The sequence below is a fragment of the Callorhinchus milii genome, unplaced genomic scaffold (genome assembly GCF_018977255.1).
Source record: "Callorhinchus milii isolate IMCB2004 unplaced genomic scaffold, IMCB_Cmil_1.0 Scaffold1, whole genome shotgun sequence".
NCBI classification, from domain to species: domain Eukaryota; kingdom Metazoa; phylum Chordata; class Chondrichthyes; order Chimaeriformes; family Callorhinchidae; genus Callorhinchus; species Callorhinchus milii.
The window spans coordinates 104,294,883-104,310,461 of NW_024704742.1; the positions used below are offsets into that span (position 1 = coordinate 104,294,883).

At 42.6% G+C, this 15,579-nt stretch overlaps 1 protein-coding gene across 1 annotated transcript in view; it reads left to right on the plus strand.

Moving 5' to 3' along the window:
- The window catches only part of epb41l4a (erythrocyte membrane protein band 4.1 like 4A), a 148,334-nt gene that overhangs the window by 123,652 nt on the left and 9,103 nt on the right, over positions 1-15,579 (plus strand). The window contains exons 14-19 of the mRNA XM_007897405.2: positions 5,919-6,002; positions 7,771-7,884; positions 8,564-8,614; positions 9,884-9,961; positions 13,304-13,423; positions 13,930-13,977. Coding sequence (XP_007895596.2) covers positions 5,919-6,002; positions 7,771-7,884; positions 8,564-8,614; positions 9,884-9,961; positions 13,304-13,423; positions 13,930-13,977 — 495 coding nt within the window. The remainder of the gene's footprint in view (positions 1-5,918; positions 6,003-7,770; positions 7,885-8,563; positions 8,615-9,883; positions 9,962-13,303; positions 13,424-13,929; positions 13,978-15,579) is intronic.

Genomic DNA, 15,579 nt, shown 5'->3' on the forward strand with positions numbered 1-15,579 from the left:
ATAAATCCACAGCTTGTTTCCACTGAGTGTTTTTTTTCTCTCCACTATCACAACAAATAAAATGGTCCTGGTTTATGCCAGGTCCATGACTCCAAGACACTTCAAACATCCAATTCCATTCTTTGCTTGACTTTGCTCACTGCAGTGTGGTTTAATGCCAGGCTAAAAGTAATTCTAAAACAAAAACAGCTTCTTATCCTTGTGTTTTAAAAAAATTGCTTCTAATCCTTGCATTTAACTCGGGACGTTTTGCTCACAAAATATACAATTAATTCACTTTAAAGTATATCCTGTGAAGCATTTTGAGACGTCTCAAAAACGTCATAAGGCGCTATATCAAATGCAAGGATTATTATTATTATTAACGTGTGCCACAGTTAACCCCAGAATCCCTAGACAGTGTGGTCCAGGGATCCAGCCAGGGTTCTCACGTCTATCCACTAATCACTGATGGAAAATGTGTGGCTGTGTGGACAGGATCATCCTTGAATTAGGGCGTAGCACAGGAACATTTTTAGATAGCTCGTGGTCAAATAATTGTCTCTAGACTCACATCAAGAACAGCCACTTGGGCGAGGGAGTGGAGGTTGCTGGTGCCTCTGACCAGACCGCAACACAAGGCACTGCCTTCAGCAGTGTGATGGATAGGAAAAGAACATAGGAAGAAAAAGCAGGGGTAAGCATATTGATATCCTGAAGAAGTGCAAACTGTTGGCAAAGTCTTCAAAGGTGAAGTATCTTCTCAATGTGACTTGTGGACTGCGTATTTTCTTGGCGCGTGGATTCTAACTGTAACCCAAGCAACTACAGACCTATCAGCAGTCAACCCAGGCTTGAAGTACTTCTCACACAGTGCTCCAGGGCAACTCCCAAAAATGTCAGGCAGCTTTAGCTACTACGTTTTATGTATGTATGAGGCTTCCCATTAAAATGCTGAGATTATTTCTAAATCTAAAATAATTAATAAAATTCAGAATTCATGCAGCACATTTAATGATATGAGTGCGAAGCACTTGAGTAGCTATGGAACAGAAACGAATCTTAACATATTACACAGAAAAATAAAGATTTTGTACAAAAAGTGAAAGATATACTTCTAAACGGTTGTAAAAAAATGATAGTTTATCAAAGCTGCTGCATGATGTAAAGGGCAGACATCAATGTCAGTACAATCACAAGTACTGGGATACTGCAATTAGATGTAAGTTTTAAATTATTGCCAAGCAGAAAACCTCTGCTAACACCATTAACCCCAGCTCATCTCACACAACACAGCATTAGATCACTTGGATTATGCAGTGCTATTCATCACATGATGAGAACTTTCAGCACCAGTTCTCTACCCAGCAGTCTGCTCCTGAGGATGTGAGCACCACTTCCACAGACCATAGACTGAATGAACAACAACAACAACAACTTGCACTTACGTAGCACCCTCTACGCAGTATAGAGTCTAAGAGCACTTAGAGAGCTCGAGCTTAGAATCAGAGCGTCTCTCAGGAACCCTGCCTCCCATTGCTGCAATGGAAATATTGGGAGTCTCCAAGATAGTCATACCCGGTATCTCTTGGAAAACAATTTGCATTTATATAGCGCTCTTCACGCAGGGTTGAGTCTCGGAGCGTTTAAAAGTGGTGGAGCCTGATGATGAACCGGGAGGAGGGAGGACGTGACCATGAGCAGCGGTTGAAAGTCTTCAGGCATGATTGAAAAAGGAGAAGGAGGAAGCAAGGCAGAGGAGGGGAAAAGTTAACCTGGATTCCTTTCAGTCTCAGGAGAGAGGAAAGGAATCCAGGTTAACTTTTCCCCTTCTGCCCTGATCAGGCGACATGGCTCAAACTGAAGGCCAAACCTGGGACCTTTCTTGCTGTTTGTGGATCAATATGACAACACATTGTTCATTGACTTGCTAAAGCTCATTTGTAAATTAATATTGGCAATAGTGCATCAGTATGCAGAATTAATGTCACTGCATCTATTACTAAAATCAATGAAACACTTTGGGGGTAATATTGTTTTGTTTAAAATGCTGATGGTGCAAAGACTCCCTCTAGCAGTGTCTATAAATTATTGCAGCCTCCAGTTCATAATGGCCTTCCCCTGTATTGTTATTTTTTAAAAATCAAAAATGAAACATATTTTAGCACTTGAATGTGATTGTACAATATGTAGGCTTTCCAGGCGGTCCATTTCTAACAATAATTTAATTGTAAATCATATTTCGGGCTTTGAGAGGCATTTATTATTAACATTATTCGCATTCATTATTATTAACCAAGAATTCGATGAACATTAGACTCACTGACCATCTATATTTCTTTCATACATTCATTATTGTGATAAAAACATAAACACTAAATTACCATATTTCTACTGTCACATAGTACATCGCTGTGTCTAGACCTGTTGAATAAGTGATTTTAATAATATGCTGTTGCATACATGAGGGAGAAAGGAATACAATGCAACACAAATTTACATTTACATCGGGAGGATGGTCCAAGGCGCTGAATGGAGTTTATGGCACCAGAATCAACGACAGCAAAACAGAAATGAAGAGCTGCAAGTAAACCACATTACTGTATAACAATTACATAAATTTACAGGACATTCAGCTCAGTTACAATATGCCTGTCTCTGTCCCCCGTACGAGCCTCCATACATCCTAATCCCTCCCTAGCCTCCCGTTAAATCTTTTTGATGGAGTGAATAGACAACTCCCCATTGACAATGCAGCCATTGCATGTCACTCAGGCCACCACTGAGACATTTGCATCTCACCTTCTTACACAAAATAGGTTAACAATGCTGATCAGCTGAAGGATAACCTTAATATTTGCGTTAGTCTTTATATTTGCAAAACACAAATGGTATATAGTACACCATGTTTCAGAACACACTTTACTTACCTCTGCATGAGCCAGTTTGATTGGATGTCGAATTTGTCTAGTCTTCATTTATAAAGAATTAGTTTAACACATCTACGATTTCCAACTCCTCCCAGAACTGGTCATGTCTTCAATACCCCACTTATTTCACACGTAACTGTAAAATAAACATCAACCCACTACAAGTAATTTCCCCCCACTTTGTTTTGCATCATTAACACCTCTTTCACCCATTATCCCCTCTCCTTTACACCATTTTCTCCTTTGTCTTCCTTGTCCTGCCTCCCCCCTCTCTGTTCGTCCTTGAAAGCCTCTCCCTCCCAACATGCCCCATTGCTGACAAAGGGTTGTGGACCCGAAACATTGACTCACTTTCCTCTCTCCATAGATGCTGCTTTACCTGCTGAGTGTTCTCAGCGACTTCTGTTTTTGTTTCAGATTTCCAGCATCTGCAGTATTTTGCATTTTGTTTCTTATTTTGCCCTCTCACCAATTCTATTCGTTTTAGTTATCCTTTTTTTAAGTTTTTAAAATATTAATTTATTTTGCTTTCTTTATTCAGCCACCACCATTTTAGCCACATATTTTCTTATACAGATTTTACTGGTTTCCTTTGTGTATTCCTTGGGAAAATGTTACCCCTTCAAGATTGTTTTATTCACCCAGGCTCTGTTAGCTCACAAGTTGCCAATGAGTTTACTCCTCAGCAGCACTCTCTGGCTTGAGGCAGGTTTTGTGTCAGGGATGAATCTGGATGACCTGGGAGCCTAGACCTCTTACTGGTTACAAAACCAGCGGATTACACCCAGTTTCCAGCGAATAAATGAACGCTCTGAAAACAAAGTTATTCCCAAACAGGGAGACAGAGTCGTTCAGTTAGGCTGCTGTACATGAAATCTTATCTAGTATCTGCCCTAGATCTCTGCTTCACACATTGTGTTGAGAAACAATCACTGATGAATTCTGAAACAGTTTATACTTTACCCCTCCTTTCAGGGCATTGGGTTGCATGGAATTCTCAGTTTGGTTTGGATACTCTTAAGCATGGTGAGTTTCTGCACGTGTCAGACATGTGGAAACTAAAAAAAAATTTCAGCTGACTGAAAAAAACATTTCAGGTCACTCCTGGTGTGCACACCCCATATTTATCATGATTGTTCGTTTAATTGCTGAAGCAGCACTTAGTCTATCCGATTACTGTCAGCAGGTGGTTGATAGCAGTTCCCAGTTGGTGCTTTGTTGCCTTTATCAGCATATAATTTTATTTCTGCTGCAATGTTTTATTTCTGCTGTTTTGCGCACTTTGTTTTACTCTTTACTGGCCTGAGGTTTACTGCTGAAACTCTGGTCCACGCCTTTATCACCTCAAGGCTGGACTATGGGAACTCTCTCCTCGCCGGCCTTCCCGGCACCTCCCTCCACAAGCTGCAGGTCATTCAGAACTCTGCAGCTCGTGTACGTCCCGCACCAGGCTTCGCGACCACATCACTCCCACCCTCGCTCGCCTCCACTGGCTCCCCATCCCTCAGAGGATCGAATTCAAGATCCTCATCCTCACCTACAAGGCCATTCACGGCCTTGCTCCCTTCTACCTCTCCAACCTACTATCCCCCTATCTACCTGCCTGTACCCTCCATTCCTCTGGCTCCGGTCTGCTCCACATCCCCGCCCCAACCGCCCTACCATCGGTGGTCGGGCCTTCAGCCTCTCAGCCCTGGGCTCTGGAACTCCATCCCCCAGTGCCTTCGCCGCCTCCTCCCTTTCCTCCTTCAAGGCCGGTCTCAAGACCTTTCTCTTTGACTGTGCCTTCAGCTCCCCTCTCGACTCTCTACCCCCTCCTCGCCCCCTCCCTTCCCTCCCCTCACCCTGACCATTTCCCCTCTCCTCGCTCCCTCCCATTCTCCCCCCCCAAAGCTCGGGTCCTGACCTAACTCTCCAGCGCTTTGGGACGTCCTCCCGACATGAAAGGCGCTCTATAAATGGAATCTTGTTGTTGTTGAGGTTCACCAATCACTATTCTGCAAATTTTAGAAGTCAATATTTGCAAAAGAGATTCACAATTAAAGCATCAAAACCAGTTTGCAAATACTGTATTGCATTCAAAACCTCAACATCAGTATTTGAATTCAGTATCTGCACTATTATTTCTAGACTTTTCAGATTTGTGCAAAATGACTTAATTTTGTCATGCAGTAGCTACTCATCCCTAATTGACAATTTTATTCTATTTGCATTTCTCTTTTTGCCCTGAACCACAGAATCTCTTCCTGTTGCTTGATTAGCAATAACTGTAATAACTAATTATGAACAACATTTATTTACATTTAAATAGCGCCTTTCATGTCAGGAGGACGTCTCAAAAGGGTTTCACATCACTGACTGGGGGCTGTGAGTGAGGGGGGAGCTGGGGAGGGGCGCAAGGTGGCCAAAAGTTTGGTCAAAAAGATAGGTCTTGAGGCAGGTTTGGAGGGAGAGAGGGATGTAATGATGGATGGATGGATGTCCAGGGAACAGAGGCAGAATGTCTGAAAACTCAACCACCGATGAAGGAGTCGATCGAACAGGGAACGTGAAGCAGGTCAGTGTTTTCTGAAGGGATGGAACAGCTGGGGCAGCTCCATTTGCATATTCTCCCAAATAATAATAAAAATCCTTGCATTTGATATCGCGCCTTATCATGTCTTCGAGACATCAAGTCCTTCTCTAAATTTACTGTAAAATGAATTGACTGTATATTTTGTGGGCGAAACGGCAATTGCCCACAACAGTGTCCCACAAGCAGTCGTGAATTAAGTGACCAAATTATTATTTATTTATTTATTGAAGGGATTATTATCCCCGGAAAAGTGATCCTTCAATCGACTGACCTGTCCCTTTCCTCTCTGCTCCTTGTAAATACACTTTCTCATTGTACTCCACTTGACTCTGAGCCCTTCTCTTGGGCTCTACATAACTGAGCACAGTAGATCTGTTGCCACAGGTCAAGAGGTTAAGCAAGCTGATTTACAAGTTCCTTCCATCTCTACTTAGCTCTAAGGTAACAAAACCGGAATGTAGTCCAGAGGCACGACAACAGAGAAGCAACGCTCCGTGGGAAGAAAACGGTCCCCAAAGGTAGGAAAAGCTTTCATTAACACTTTCCAGTATGTTAACCCTCCGTGGAGCAAACCTTCATCTGCTTAGTCCAGCCATCAATTAAATTACTCGTTGGTTTCTTAACCACTAATTTCAATGAGTCAGCAGAATCGTACTACAAGCTTTAACTATTACAATAATGTTTCTCCCCTTTCCTGGCATCGCTACAGTTTTTTCTTCTATAAGTGCAGCTCCTGGGCACCAAATTTGACCCAGAAAGAGCTGCCCAGCACCCACATTTCAGCCACGTTTGACCAACCAAGATACTTGTTTGCCCACCGCACCTTCAAAAGGGCATGAATGTGTTGAAGAGAGTTGAAAGACAAGTGAGGATGATCCAAGGGTTTAGAGCTCTGATTTATGAGGTGAGGCTTATAGATGTGAATGTGATCTGATTGGAGAAAAGACAAGCGAGGGAGGATGTGGTCCAGCACCTTATAATGTGAGAGGCACAGCTGATACAGACGTAAAGCAGGCTGTTTGACTTAGACTGCTCTAGCACACTAAAGGAAATACATTTAACATTAACAAGTCTCAAACAAGGATGTTTAGAGCAGTGGGATACAGTATGTGGAACAGACTTTCAAGAAACAGCAGTTGGTATTTTGTCAATTAACTCCTCCAAATAAACAGTATTGAAAAATAACAGAGTCATATGAACAAATACTGCACAGGACGCAATGATTTCTGGGCTGTTGGAGGGAGGGGTGAAGAGGTAGGGATGGATCCATATTTGGGAGTTTTAATTGAATTACCTTTGGGGATCAGAGAGTTCTGTGCTAGGGGATGTCAAACTCATTCAGCTGTCAGGGCCAGGTAAGTTGGATTACACCAGGGTTGGATTTGAACCCAGTTCTTTATGATTGATTGACAGGTAGTGATTAAAACTGGAGCATTTGTCAGTGTATTGTATGGACAATGCTTCTTCATTGCTCACCTGACTTGTTACTGCCCTCTCTCCCCTCTTTCAAGTCCCGCCTGAAAACTTTCCTGTTCGACCGTGCTTATGGCCACCTTCCCCCTCCCCCTGGCTTGGAGTCAGGTTCCGCCACTGTTAAGCTCTCTGAGACGCTACCCTGCTTGGAGGACGCTATATAAGTGCAAGTTGTTGTTGTTTTACTGAAATAGTTTAGCTGGTTTAATCCCAAAGCTCTTGAAACACATTAAATTGCACAGTTGTCTGGGCCCGATCCTGGTCAACCACAAAACATTGTTTTGCAATCAACGGGACAAATCAGGTCTGAGATCTGGATTCAGGTCAGATCTTGACACAAAGCCACAGCTCAAAATGTTGTGGTAGCGCTGTGGGATTAACAACAATTGAGGGATATTGACAAAGATATCCTATTGTTTGGCAAGCCTCCTCATCATCCTTTCTTTTCTCTTCATCCTCCATCTGTCTTTTCTTTTCCTCTGCTTTACTTTCTTTACCTTATTTACTTTCTTTATGTTGCATTTGCAAAAGTAACTTCTCGGCAGTCCCCCCAAATTTCTCCAGATGCTGAGAAGCATTCCCTTGCTTACTTTTCTTTAAACTTTCCTCGTGCCTGCATTCACTTTCAGTCACCCAGTCATTAAATGCGGATATGTGAGCCTGCATATCATGCCTACATTCCCACAGCGCCTTGTGCAACTCACTCTGTACCCGAGACATGTTTGGCTTCAAAATTCTAAAAGTTCCTGCCACAGGTTTTACGCAAACCTTTCTTACCTACTTTTCATTCACAACAGTATTATTTTCTTTCAGTGGGATGTACATTTCTCCAAATGAACGTAACAAATCACCAAAATTCCCTCACCCCAGGCGGCGGACTCCTTCTGGCGGAAGTGACAATGAATCAGGACAGCCTGGGAGACGACGGTAAAATGATCAGTCAAACCTGGTTTAGCATTTATTTCAATGATCAATAATTAGAAGCGATTGGTTGTACTCTGATGCTAGAGGTCTGATGCTTCGTGAGTCATTCTAAGTGAACATTATAACTAAGTGAGCAATGCATTATAGAGCCTACTATCTGCACTATTTGGGACCATTGCCACTACGGACAGAAAATAATTGACTATTATTCCATGTTTCCGGCATTACACTATAGTGTAACTGTGACTATAGTGTACACTATTAGAGTTACACAGTTCACAAGGTACCAGAGGTACACTGTGAGTAGAATGGGTAAACAACATATTTGGGTACAGAATTAGCTTCTTACAAATACTTGTTTCAAGCATTGCAGATTAAATCCTACCATCCCCACCGTGGACCAAGTGTCGATCAGAACTGAGAACTGTTGATTAGAGGAAGCAGTGTGGGAGAGTAGGTGTAAGTGAAGAACTCTGGACTGTAATTTCAAAGGGTGGTGTTTGTGACCTCTCTTGCTGAACAAGCTATGCTTAGACATAAACCCATGTAAGCCTTGTATGAAGCAAAGGTTTGTTCTGGGAGGCAGAAGTGCAACTGCCTAGGTCATTAACTACTGCAGTTATTTGATGTCGAAATAATAAAAACAGATGCCATCTGATGTTAACTTTTGTAACCTAAACAGGAAAAGCCAACACAATGGTGAGGATACTGATCCAAAGCAACAGAGGAGAAGGTATGTTATTTAAAGAATGGTCTTCGAGTGCACAAAATGTGCGGAAATGTGTGCAGAGCAAAGCAAAGGCTTAACTAATTTGCTCACAGTTGTTCAAATCTGTTTACATTTTCTAAGGGAAGCTAAATCTATTTAAAACATGATTTACAAATAAAGTCTATTAATTTCAAAAATACATTTGAACTCTTATAAAGTCTTTAGGTCTCTTACAAAGTCTCTTTTTAACACTTTAGCCTCCACCAGTAATAACAACGACAACAAATTACATTTGTACAGCACCTTTCACGTCGGTCGGTAGGACGTCCCAAGGCACTGGACAGTCAGGGATTTGGACCCGAACAGAGGGTTGGATTGGGAGGGGTGGAGACCAGGGAGGGTAGGGTTAGGAATGTGACTGAAGGTGAGGTCGAAGGAGAGGGTCTTGAGGTGTGCCTTGAAAGAGGCAAGGGAGGGAGCAAGACAAAGTGATTGTGGGATGGAGAGAGGGATATAGAGGCTGAAGGCCTGGTAGGGTGGGGGATGTGGAGCAGGCTGTTGAGCGGAGGGAGCAGACTGGTTGATATAATACTATTTAATTGTCAAGAAGCCTGCTGGCCCAATATTTCTCATGAACTTATAGAGTTTACAATAACCCATGAAGTACTTTGAGATATTCTCCTGACATGAAAGGCGCTACATTAAAAGTAAAGATTATTATTTTATTATTATTTAGCCTTAAGGTCATGCAGTTTTTGAAAATGCTGAAATCCACTTTATTTGAAAACCTTTTTAATAATTACACAAAAAACGACTTTTAAAGTAGAATTTAAGATTTTTCTTAACTTTCAAGGCAATGATTTTAAGGCTGAGCCCATAAATATGTTTGGGCCTCTTGATGGATAAGAGAAACTCAGGAAATTAGGGGTTAGCAAAGCTTTTGACACACTGCCACACAGGAGATTAGTTCACAAGGGCGGAAGACACATAATAGGAGGAAAGTTTCCAAAGTGGATTGAAAACTGTCTGAATCAGAGGAAGCCAGGAATATTATTATACATTAAGCTGCGACAGTGTGGAATGAGGTGACTGGTGGATATCTTGGGATCAGCATTAGGATTGTTTACAGTGCTAATAACACACAGAACTGCTTGTCCCAGGGAGACAGGAGGTTCTAAGGTTCAAAGTTCATCCAGACTCACATCCGCCAATGAAAGCAGAATCCATCCCTGTGTACTGGTCTTATCCTTCTCTTAAACCTAGTATTTCACGTCTTATGTGCTTTTTCCTCAGGTCTCGATCCCGTGGGAACACCAGTGGCAGCGGGAGTGAGTCTGAAAATTCCAGTAGAGAGCGTAAAAGAAGAAACAGGTACACAGGCATTAGAAAGAATATACATATACACACATATATATATGGATACAGGGAAAGGGTAGACAAATAATAATAATAATAATCCTTGCATTTGATATAGCGCTTTTCACGGTGGGAGGACGTCCAAAGCGCTTCACAAAACACACTGTAAAGTGAATTGACTGTATATTTGTGGGCGAATGCGGCAGCCAATTGCACACAGCAATATCCCACAAACAGTCGTAGATTGAAAATGACCAATTTATTATTGTTTTTGGTTTTGGAGGGATTATTATTAGGCTCTGTGTGGAGTAAGGAAACTTGCCCAAGGTTTCGCTCTGCCTGGAATTGAACTCAGGTCTCTCACTTGCAAAGCGAGTGCTCTAACCTCAAAGATGTTGTTAGTTCCAGTGAATGATTTTTAATTGGTCAGTTGGGTGTCTGACACATGCAGAAGCCCATCACCGTGCTTAAGAGTATCCAAACCAAGCTGAGATTTCCATACCTCCCACCTACACATGGAAATTCCAGAGACAGCCTGTTGGAATGGAATGCACACTTTCTCCTTGGAGAGACGCATCTTGCTTACCTAATTTCAGAAAGTATTAGGCACAGTTTGGCAAGAACCAAGGTTTAGGGACCTCAGAGTGTGCATTGGGGCACTGCTGGAGGCTAACCAGCTAAAACCAAATAGCTTGCCTTTGTTATTGCAAGCTTTCCCGCTGTTTGTCCAGCTAGGACCACCCTACCAGTTAGGGTTTTGGCTTGCAGGATTATCAGGATCTAAGTGGGATGATTCCATGCCCCCGGTGACTGATCTGCTCTTCCATGTCGTGCCGACAAGCCAGGCTGGCTGTGAGGTCTTCAGATAGTACCAATTCTGAAGACAATGCCTTGGGACGTCCTCCCACATGAAAGACACTATACAAATATAATTTTGCATTTTTTTGGTATTTCCTGAGCCAGGCGGATCCACAGTATTCCTGGGCACTACTGATAATGGCACAGCTGCTCGATAGGAATTGGAAGGGAAGACCAGTCATCAGCAGTGCCCTGAAGTATTGCGGATCCACCTGGCTCAGCACATGGACTACCGAACCACCAGTTCAGCTCCAAGGAGACCCTGCTTACTTCCTNCCCCCGCCCCCAGTTTGCTCTTTCACACTAACATCTTGCAGTTTGACACGGTCAAAATTTGCACCAAAAATAAGTAAATACTTTTGGTGCCAGCAAAGTCTTAATCGCAATTACTTCCTTATCTGTCAAATTGCATTGGTTCATTTCATAGCTGTTTGTGGGACATTGCTGTGCACAAATTGGCTGCCGGACTCGCTTACAAAATACACAATCACTACATTTCAAAATAAACGTTTGAAGCTCATTGAGATGTTTTCCAATGCAAAAAGCACTGTATGAAACACAAGGATTATTATTACTGTATTTTATTGAGATCGACACAGTCTAGTCACGTGTTGAATATCAAAATCTATCCTTTCAGTGGATTAATCAAGCAAGTTACAAGGTTGGAGTAGCGATGGAAATTAGTCCTAGTCCATTAATTTACATACCAAATTTACATGGTAATTTACATACCATGTACCATGCACTCACCATTCATTACATATATTGGATAACAAGGCAATGTGAAAAAACATACTTGTTATTTCTTTATAATGATCCATAATATGTCATTGAGGTTTAACCTCTTATTTTATTTAGTATTGCAAGATTTTGTCAACATTTCGTTTAAAAAGCAGTGTATGGCTGTAGGAAGCAATAAAATATGGATAAAGTATATAGTAAAGGTGCTGTGAAGGATATAAACAAATTGACAGAAAATAGAAAATAGTTAATGCCATAACAATTCGCTAAATTGGTGATTTAGGTTCCTCATATTTTACTACAGTAACAATCCACATCCTTCAGTCAATAGCTATTCTAATTCAAATGCTATTTTTCCAACTGGCACTAAAGTAAGTGCTAAAATTACTAACAGCCTGAAAATGTGCTCCTTTGTTCTTTTTGTTCCCTCTTCCCCACTCTGTTCCCTCTTCTGTGTAATACCTTAAGATGTCCAGAAGGGGGCACACCTCGATCAGATATCATCAGAGCAGCAAGCATTTGGGTAACACATGTCTGAGAGAATGTTTGACATTATCTATGTCCCACAGAGCTGTCCATTTGCTTTTATTGGGAGTGATTTTCACAGTGACATTGCTAATTTTTTAACCATTCATAATTTCGATTTTTCAAAAACAGATAAGAGAAATATTAGAGCACAAGGTTGCACAATTTTTTTTTTTGGTCAGCCGGGTGTCTGACACATGCGGAAAAAGTATGCTTAAGAGTATCGAAACCAAGCTAAGATTTACATGTATCCCACCTACACATAGGAATTCCGGAGCTAGACTGTCTCTCACTGGAGGGACACATCCTGTTTACTTAATTCCGGAAAGTTTTAGGCACAGGTTGGCAAGAGCCAAGTCTTGGGGACCCCAGAGTGTGCGTTGGGGTACTGCTGGAGTCTAACCAGCTAAAACCGCATAGCTTGCCATTGATATTGCTGTCCGCCAGCTTTCCCGTTGCTTATCCAGCCAGGACCACTGTTAGGACCACAGGAGCTGAGTGGGATGATTCCTTGCCTCCAGTGAATGGTCTGCCCTTCCAGGTCGTGCCGATGAGCCAGACTGGCTGTGCTGTCATCAGCAGTATCTTGGAATACTGCAAACCCACCTGGCTCAGGGACTGGACTGTCAAGACCGCCACAGATGGCTGGCTAGATTCCGACATCACGTTGCGAGGCATGTTACCTTGGAGCAAGTTCAACTCCAAGGGCATCCCGCTTTCCCAAACCCCAAGGAGGATCCATCTGCAAAATTAGTGTGTAATCTGTGAAATCTACACAATCTACTGAATAGAAAAGAACCTGATATTTTGAATTTTTTAAAGAAAATACTGAGAACTACTGTGGGCATTTGCCCACAAAACACACAGTCACTACACTTTACAGTCTATCCAGTCTACGGTATAATGCCTTTCATTTCCTCATGAAATGAAAGGCGTGATACTAAATGTAAAAATTGGTATAAAGTGCTGGAGAATTATTTTAACAGTTCCTTGGAGTTTTTAATGATTCAATACTACACATCACTCGTAAAAAAAAAAGGCTCCAGTTTTAGCACCTAGAACCTTACATAAGGAGTCTTGCTCTAACCAGGATATCCCTCAGTGGATTTTGTAAATTTTCAATAGTTTCAGCTGCCTCATGTCTTCAAGGCCTATGCCTGCAGTTTCCTCATATTTTAGTGTTGTTTTAAAATTCTGGTGTAACCAGTGTTTCTTTTTTATTTCATTGCACAGGTCACGCCAGGAGAATGAGATGGTGGACTCTGCCCCTCAGTGGGAACAAGTGCTGAGGAGGCAAAAGGAACGGTCACTGGCTGACCCCAACCACAGACGTTCAAAGCATAGATCACGATCGTACGTGTTTTGTCTCCACTCTCCCTCCCTCCCTCGATTCATTTATTTATTGGGAAATCTAGTGGAGGGTCATTGCAAACACTGTCTGGCAAGCATCCCACTGCTTGTTCAGCTAGGACCATCCTACCCATTGGGTTGGGGTTAACAGATGCCGAGTGGGAGGAATCATTGACCTAGAGACTGATCTACTCTCCCAATGCCTGCTGATTAAATCTGTTAATCCAGGCTGCCTGGTCAGTCTACTGGAGATCATGATACAGTATGTCATCATGGCAGAGAAAAATGGATCAGTCAAAAAGTGGTGAGGTACAACTAAACTTGGGTTTTAAAAGTGTGTAGAATGTATGAGTGAGTGAAGACTGAGGAAAGGAGGACTGTCAACTTCTGCCAAATTGTGTAGTTTTAGCGCTGCGGATTGATGTCCTCGGTTTAAACTCACCCTCACCCAGGAACTGTGTGGTCACCAACTCATATGTTCCATGAACATAATTTCTGTTTTTCTGCAGAAGAAGTCCAGACGTGCAGGCAAAGGAAGAACTATGGAAGCACATTCAGTGAGTAATTAAACCGTTTTGTGCTTTATTTAGATAAAGGGGGATTTTTTTTTCACCCAAACAGGGGGTTTCAATGTCTGGAGGGAGAAACCATCATCCTAATGTTAAACACTGTTCTAAAGCTCTCATTAAGGACAGTTTCTAGTGAGTAAAGTATTCTTTAATTCTCTCCGAGATAATTAGGGATAATAACTAGTTGGGCTGAATGGCCTGTTTCCGCAGTGTCCCATTCTATGTAATGTGTTCAGAAATACCATTATTCTACTCCATTGTGTCTGTTTTTGTGCTGTGGTAGGGGTGGTTTGCACAATTTATTACGCTATAATGCAGAGTTTACTTTTGTACACGGGGGACGGGTACGGGGGTGGGGGGACAGGACTTGTATATGTGACTTATTCATTGCAACAAGTCACATATATTATATAATGTGTATTACTTCTCCTTCTACCTTAACTCCAGAAAAGGGGTTGCCAGTCTTGCAATCCATCAGCGAGCAGGTTGAAAGTACGCCTCAGTAATTTGGAGTTTGCAGGACAATTAATCCTGTTAGTTAATCCTGTGCACTAAGTCAGTGCCAGGCTGCAAACTAGTGTATTTTACTCAGCATGAGAAGCAGACATTTATTTGCTGAAGCAATATTTTCTGGAAGACTGAAGTCTGGAAGTGAGAGAGAGGGAAAGAGTGTGAAAGTTCGGTTGGAGATGAGGTATGTAGTTTTGGACACTGAGACAGGAGAGAGAAAATTATGAGGCGGATTTGACATAAAGCAGAGCATGAATAATAGATGAAGGGTGGGATGAAGAGCAAATCCAAAAGCTGAGGGGAAATTTCCTTTGGTCAGCCAGATGCCAGACACATGTAAACCTTGCTTAAGAGTATCCAGACCAAACTACTGAGAGTTTCATATATGATTGGGGTCATTTGTCTGGAATGCAGTGCTCAGAGAGATGGACACTGTTTACCTAACCACAGAACATGCAGCTTCCCGCACTTCCTCTCCCGCACTAGGCTCCATGACCCTATCACCCCCATCCTCGCCAACTCCACTGGCTTCCCATCACACAGAGGATACACTTCAAGATCCTGGTCCTCACAATCAAAGCCCTCCACGGCCTTGCTCCCCCCTACCTCTGCGACCTCCTAACCCCCTACCATTCTGCCCGCTCCCTCTGCTCAGCGGGCTCCAGCCTGCTTCATGTCCCCCACCTACCCGCCCCACCATTGACAGGCGGGCCTTCTGCTACTCTGCCCCCACCCTCTGGAACTCCATTCCACAGTCCCTCCACCTCGCCCCCTCGCTTGCCTCCTTCAAGACCCATCTCAAGAACCTCCTCTTTGATCGTTCTTTTGATCACCCTCCTTCCCCCCCTGCCCTCCACCCTCCCCAATCCCAACCCCCACCTTGGGTCCGAAACACTGATTGTTCAGCGCCTTGGGATGTCCTCTTGACGTGAAAGGCGATATACAAATGTAATTTTGTTGTTGTAGGCGAACATGGTAGAACATCACAGTCTCTCACAAACAGCCATGGCGTGAATGACCAATTTTATTTGGGGGATTGTTAGTCAGGACACCATTGGATAAACTCCGTCTTAGATCCTT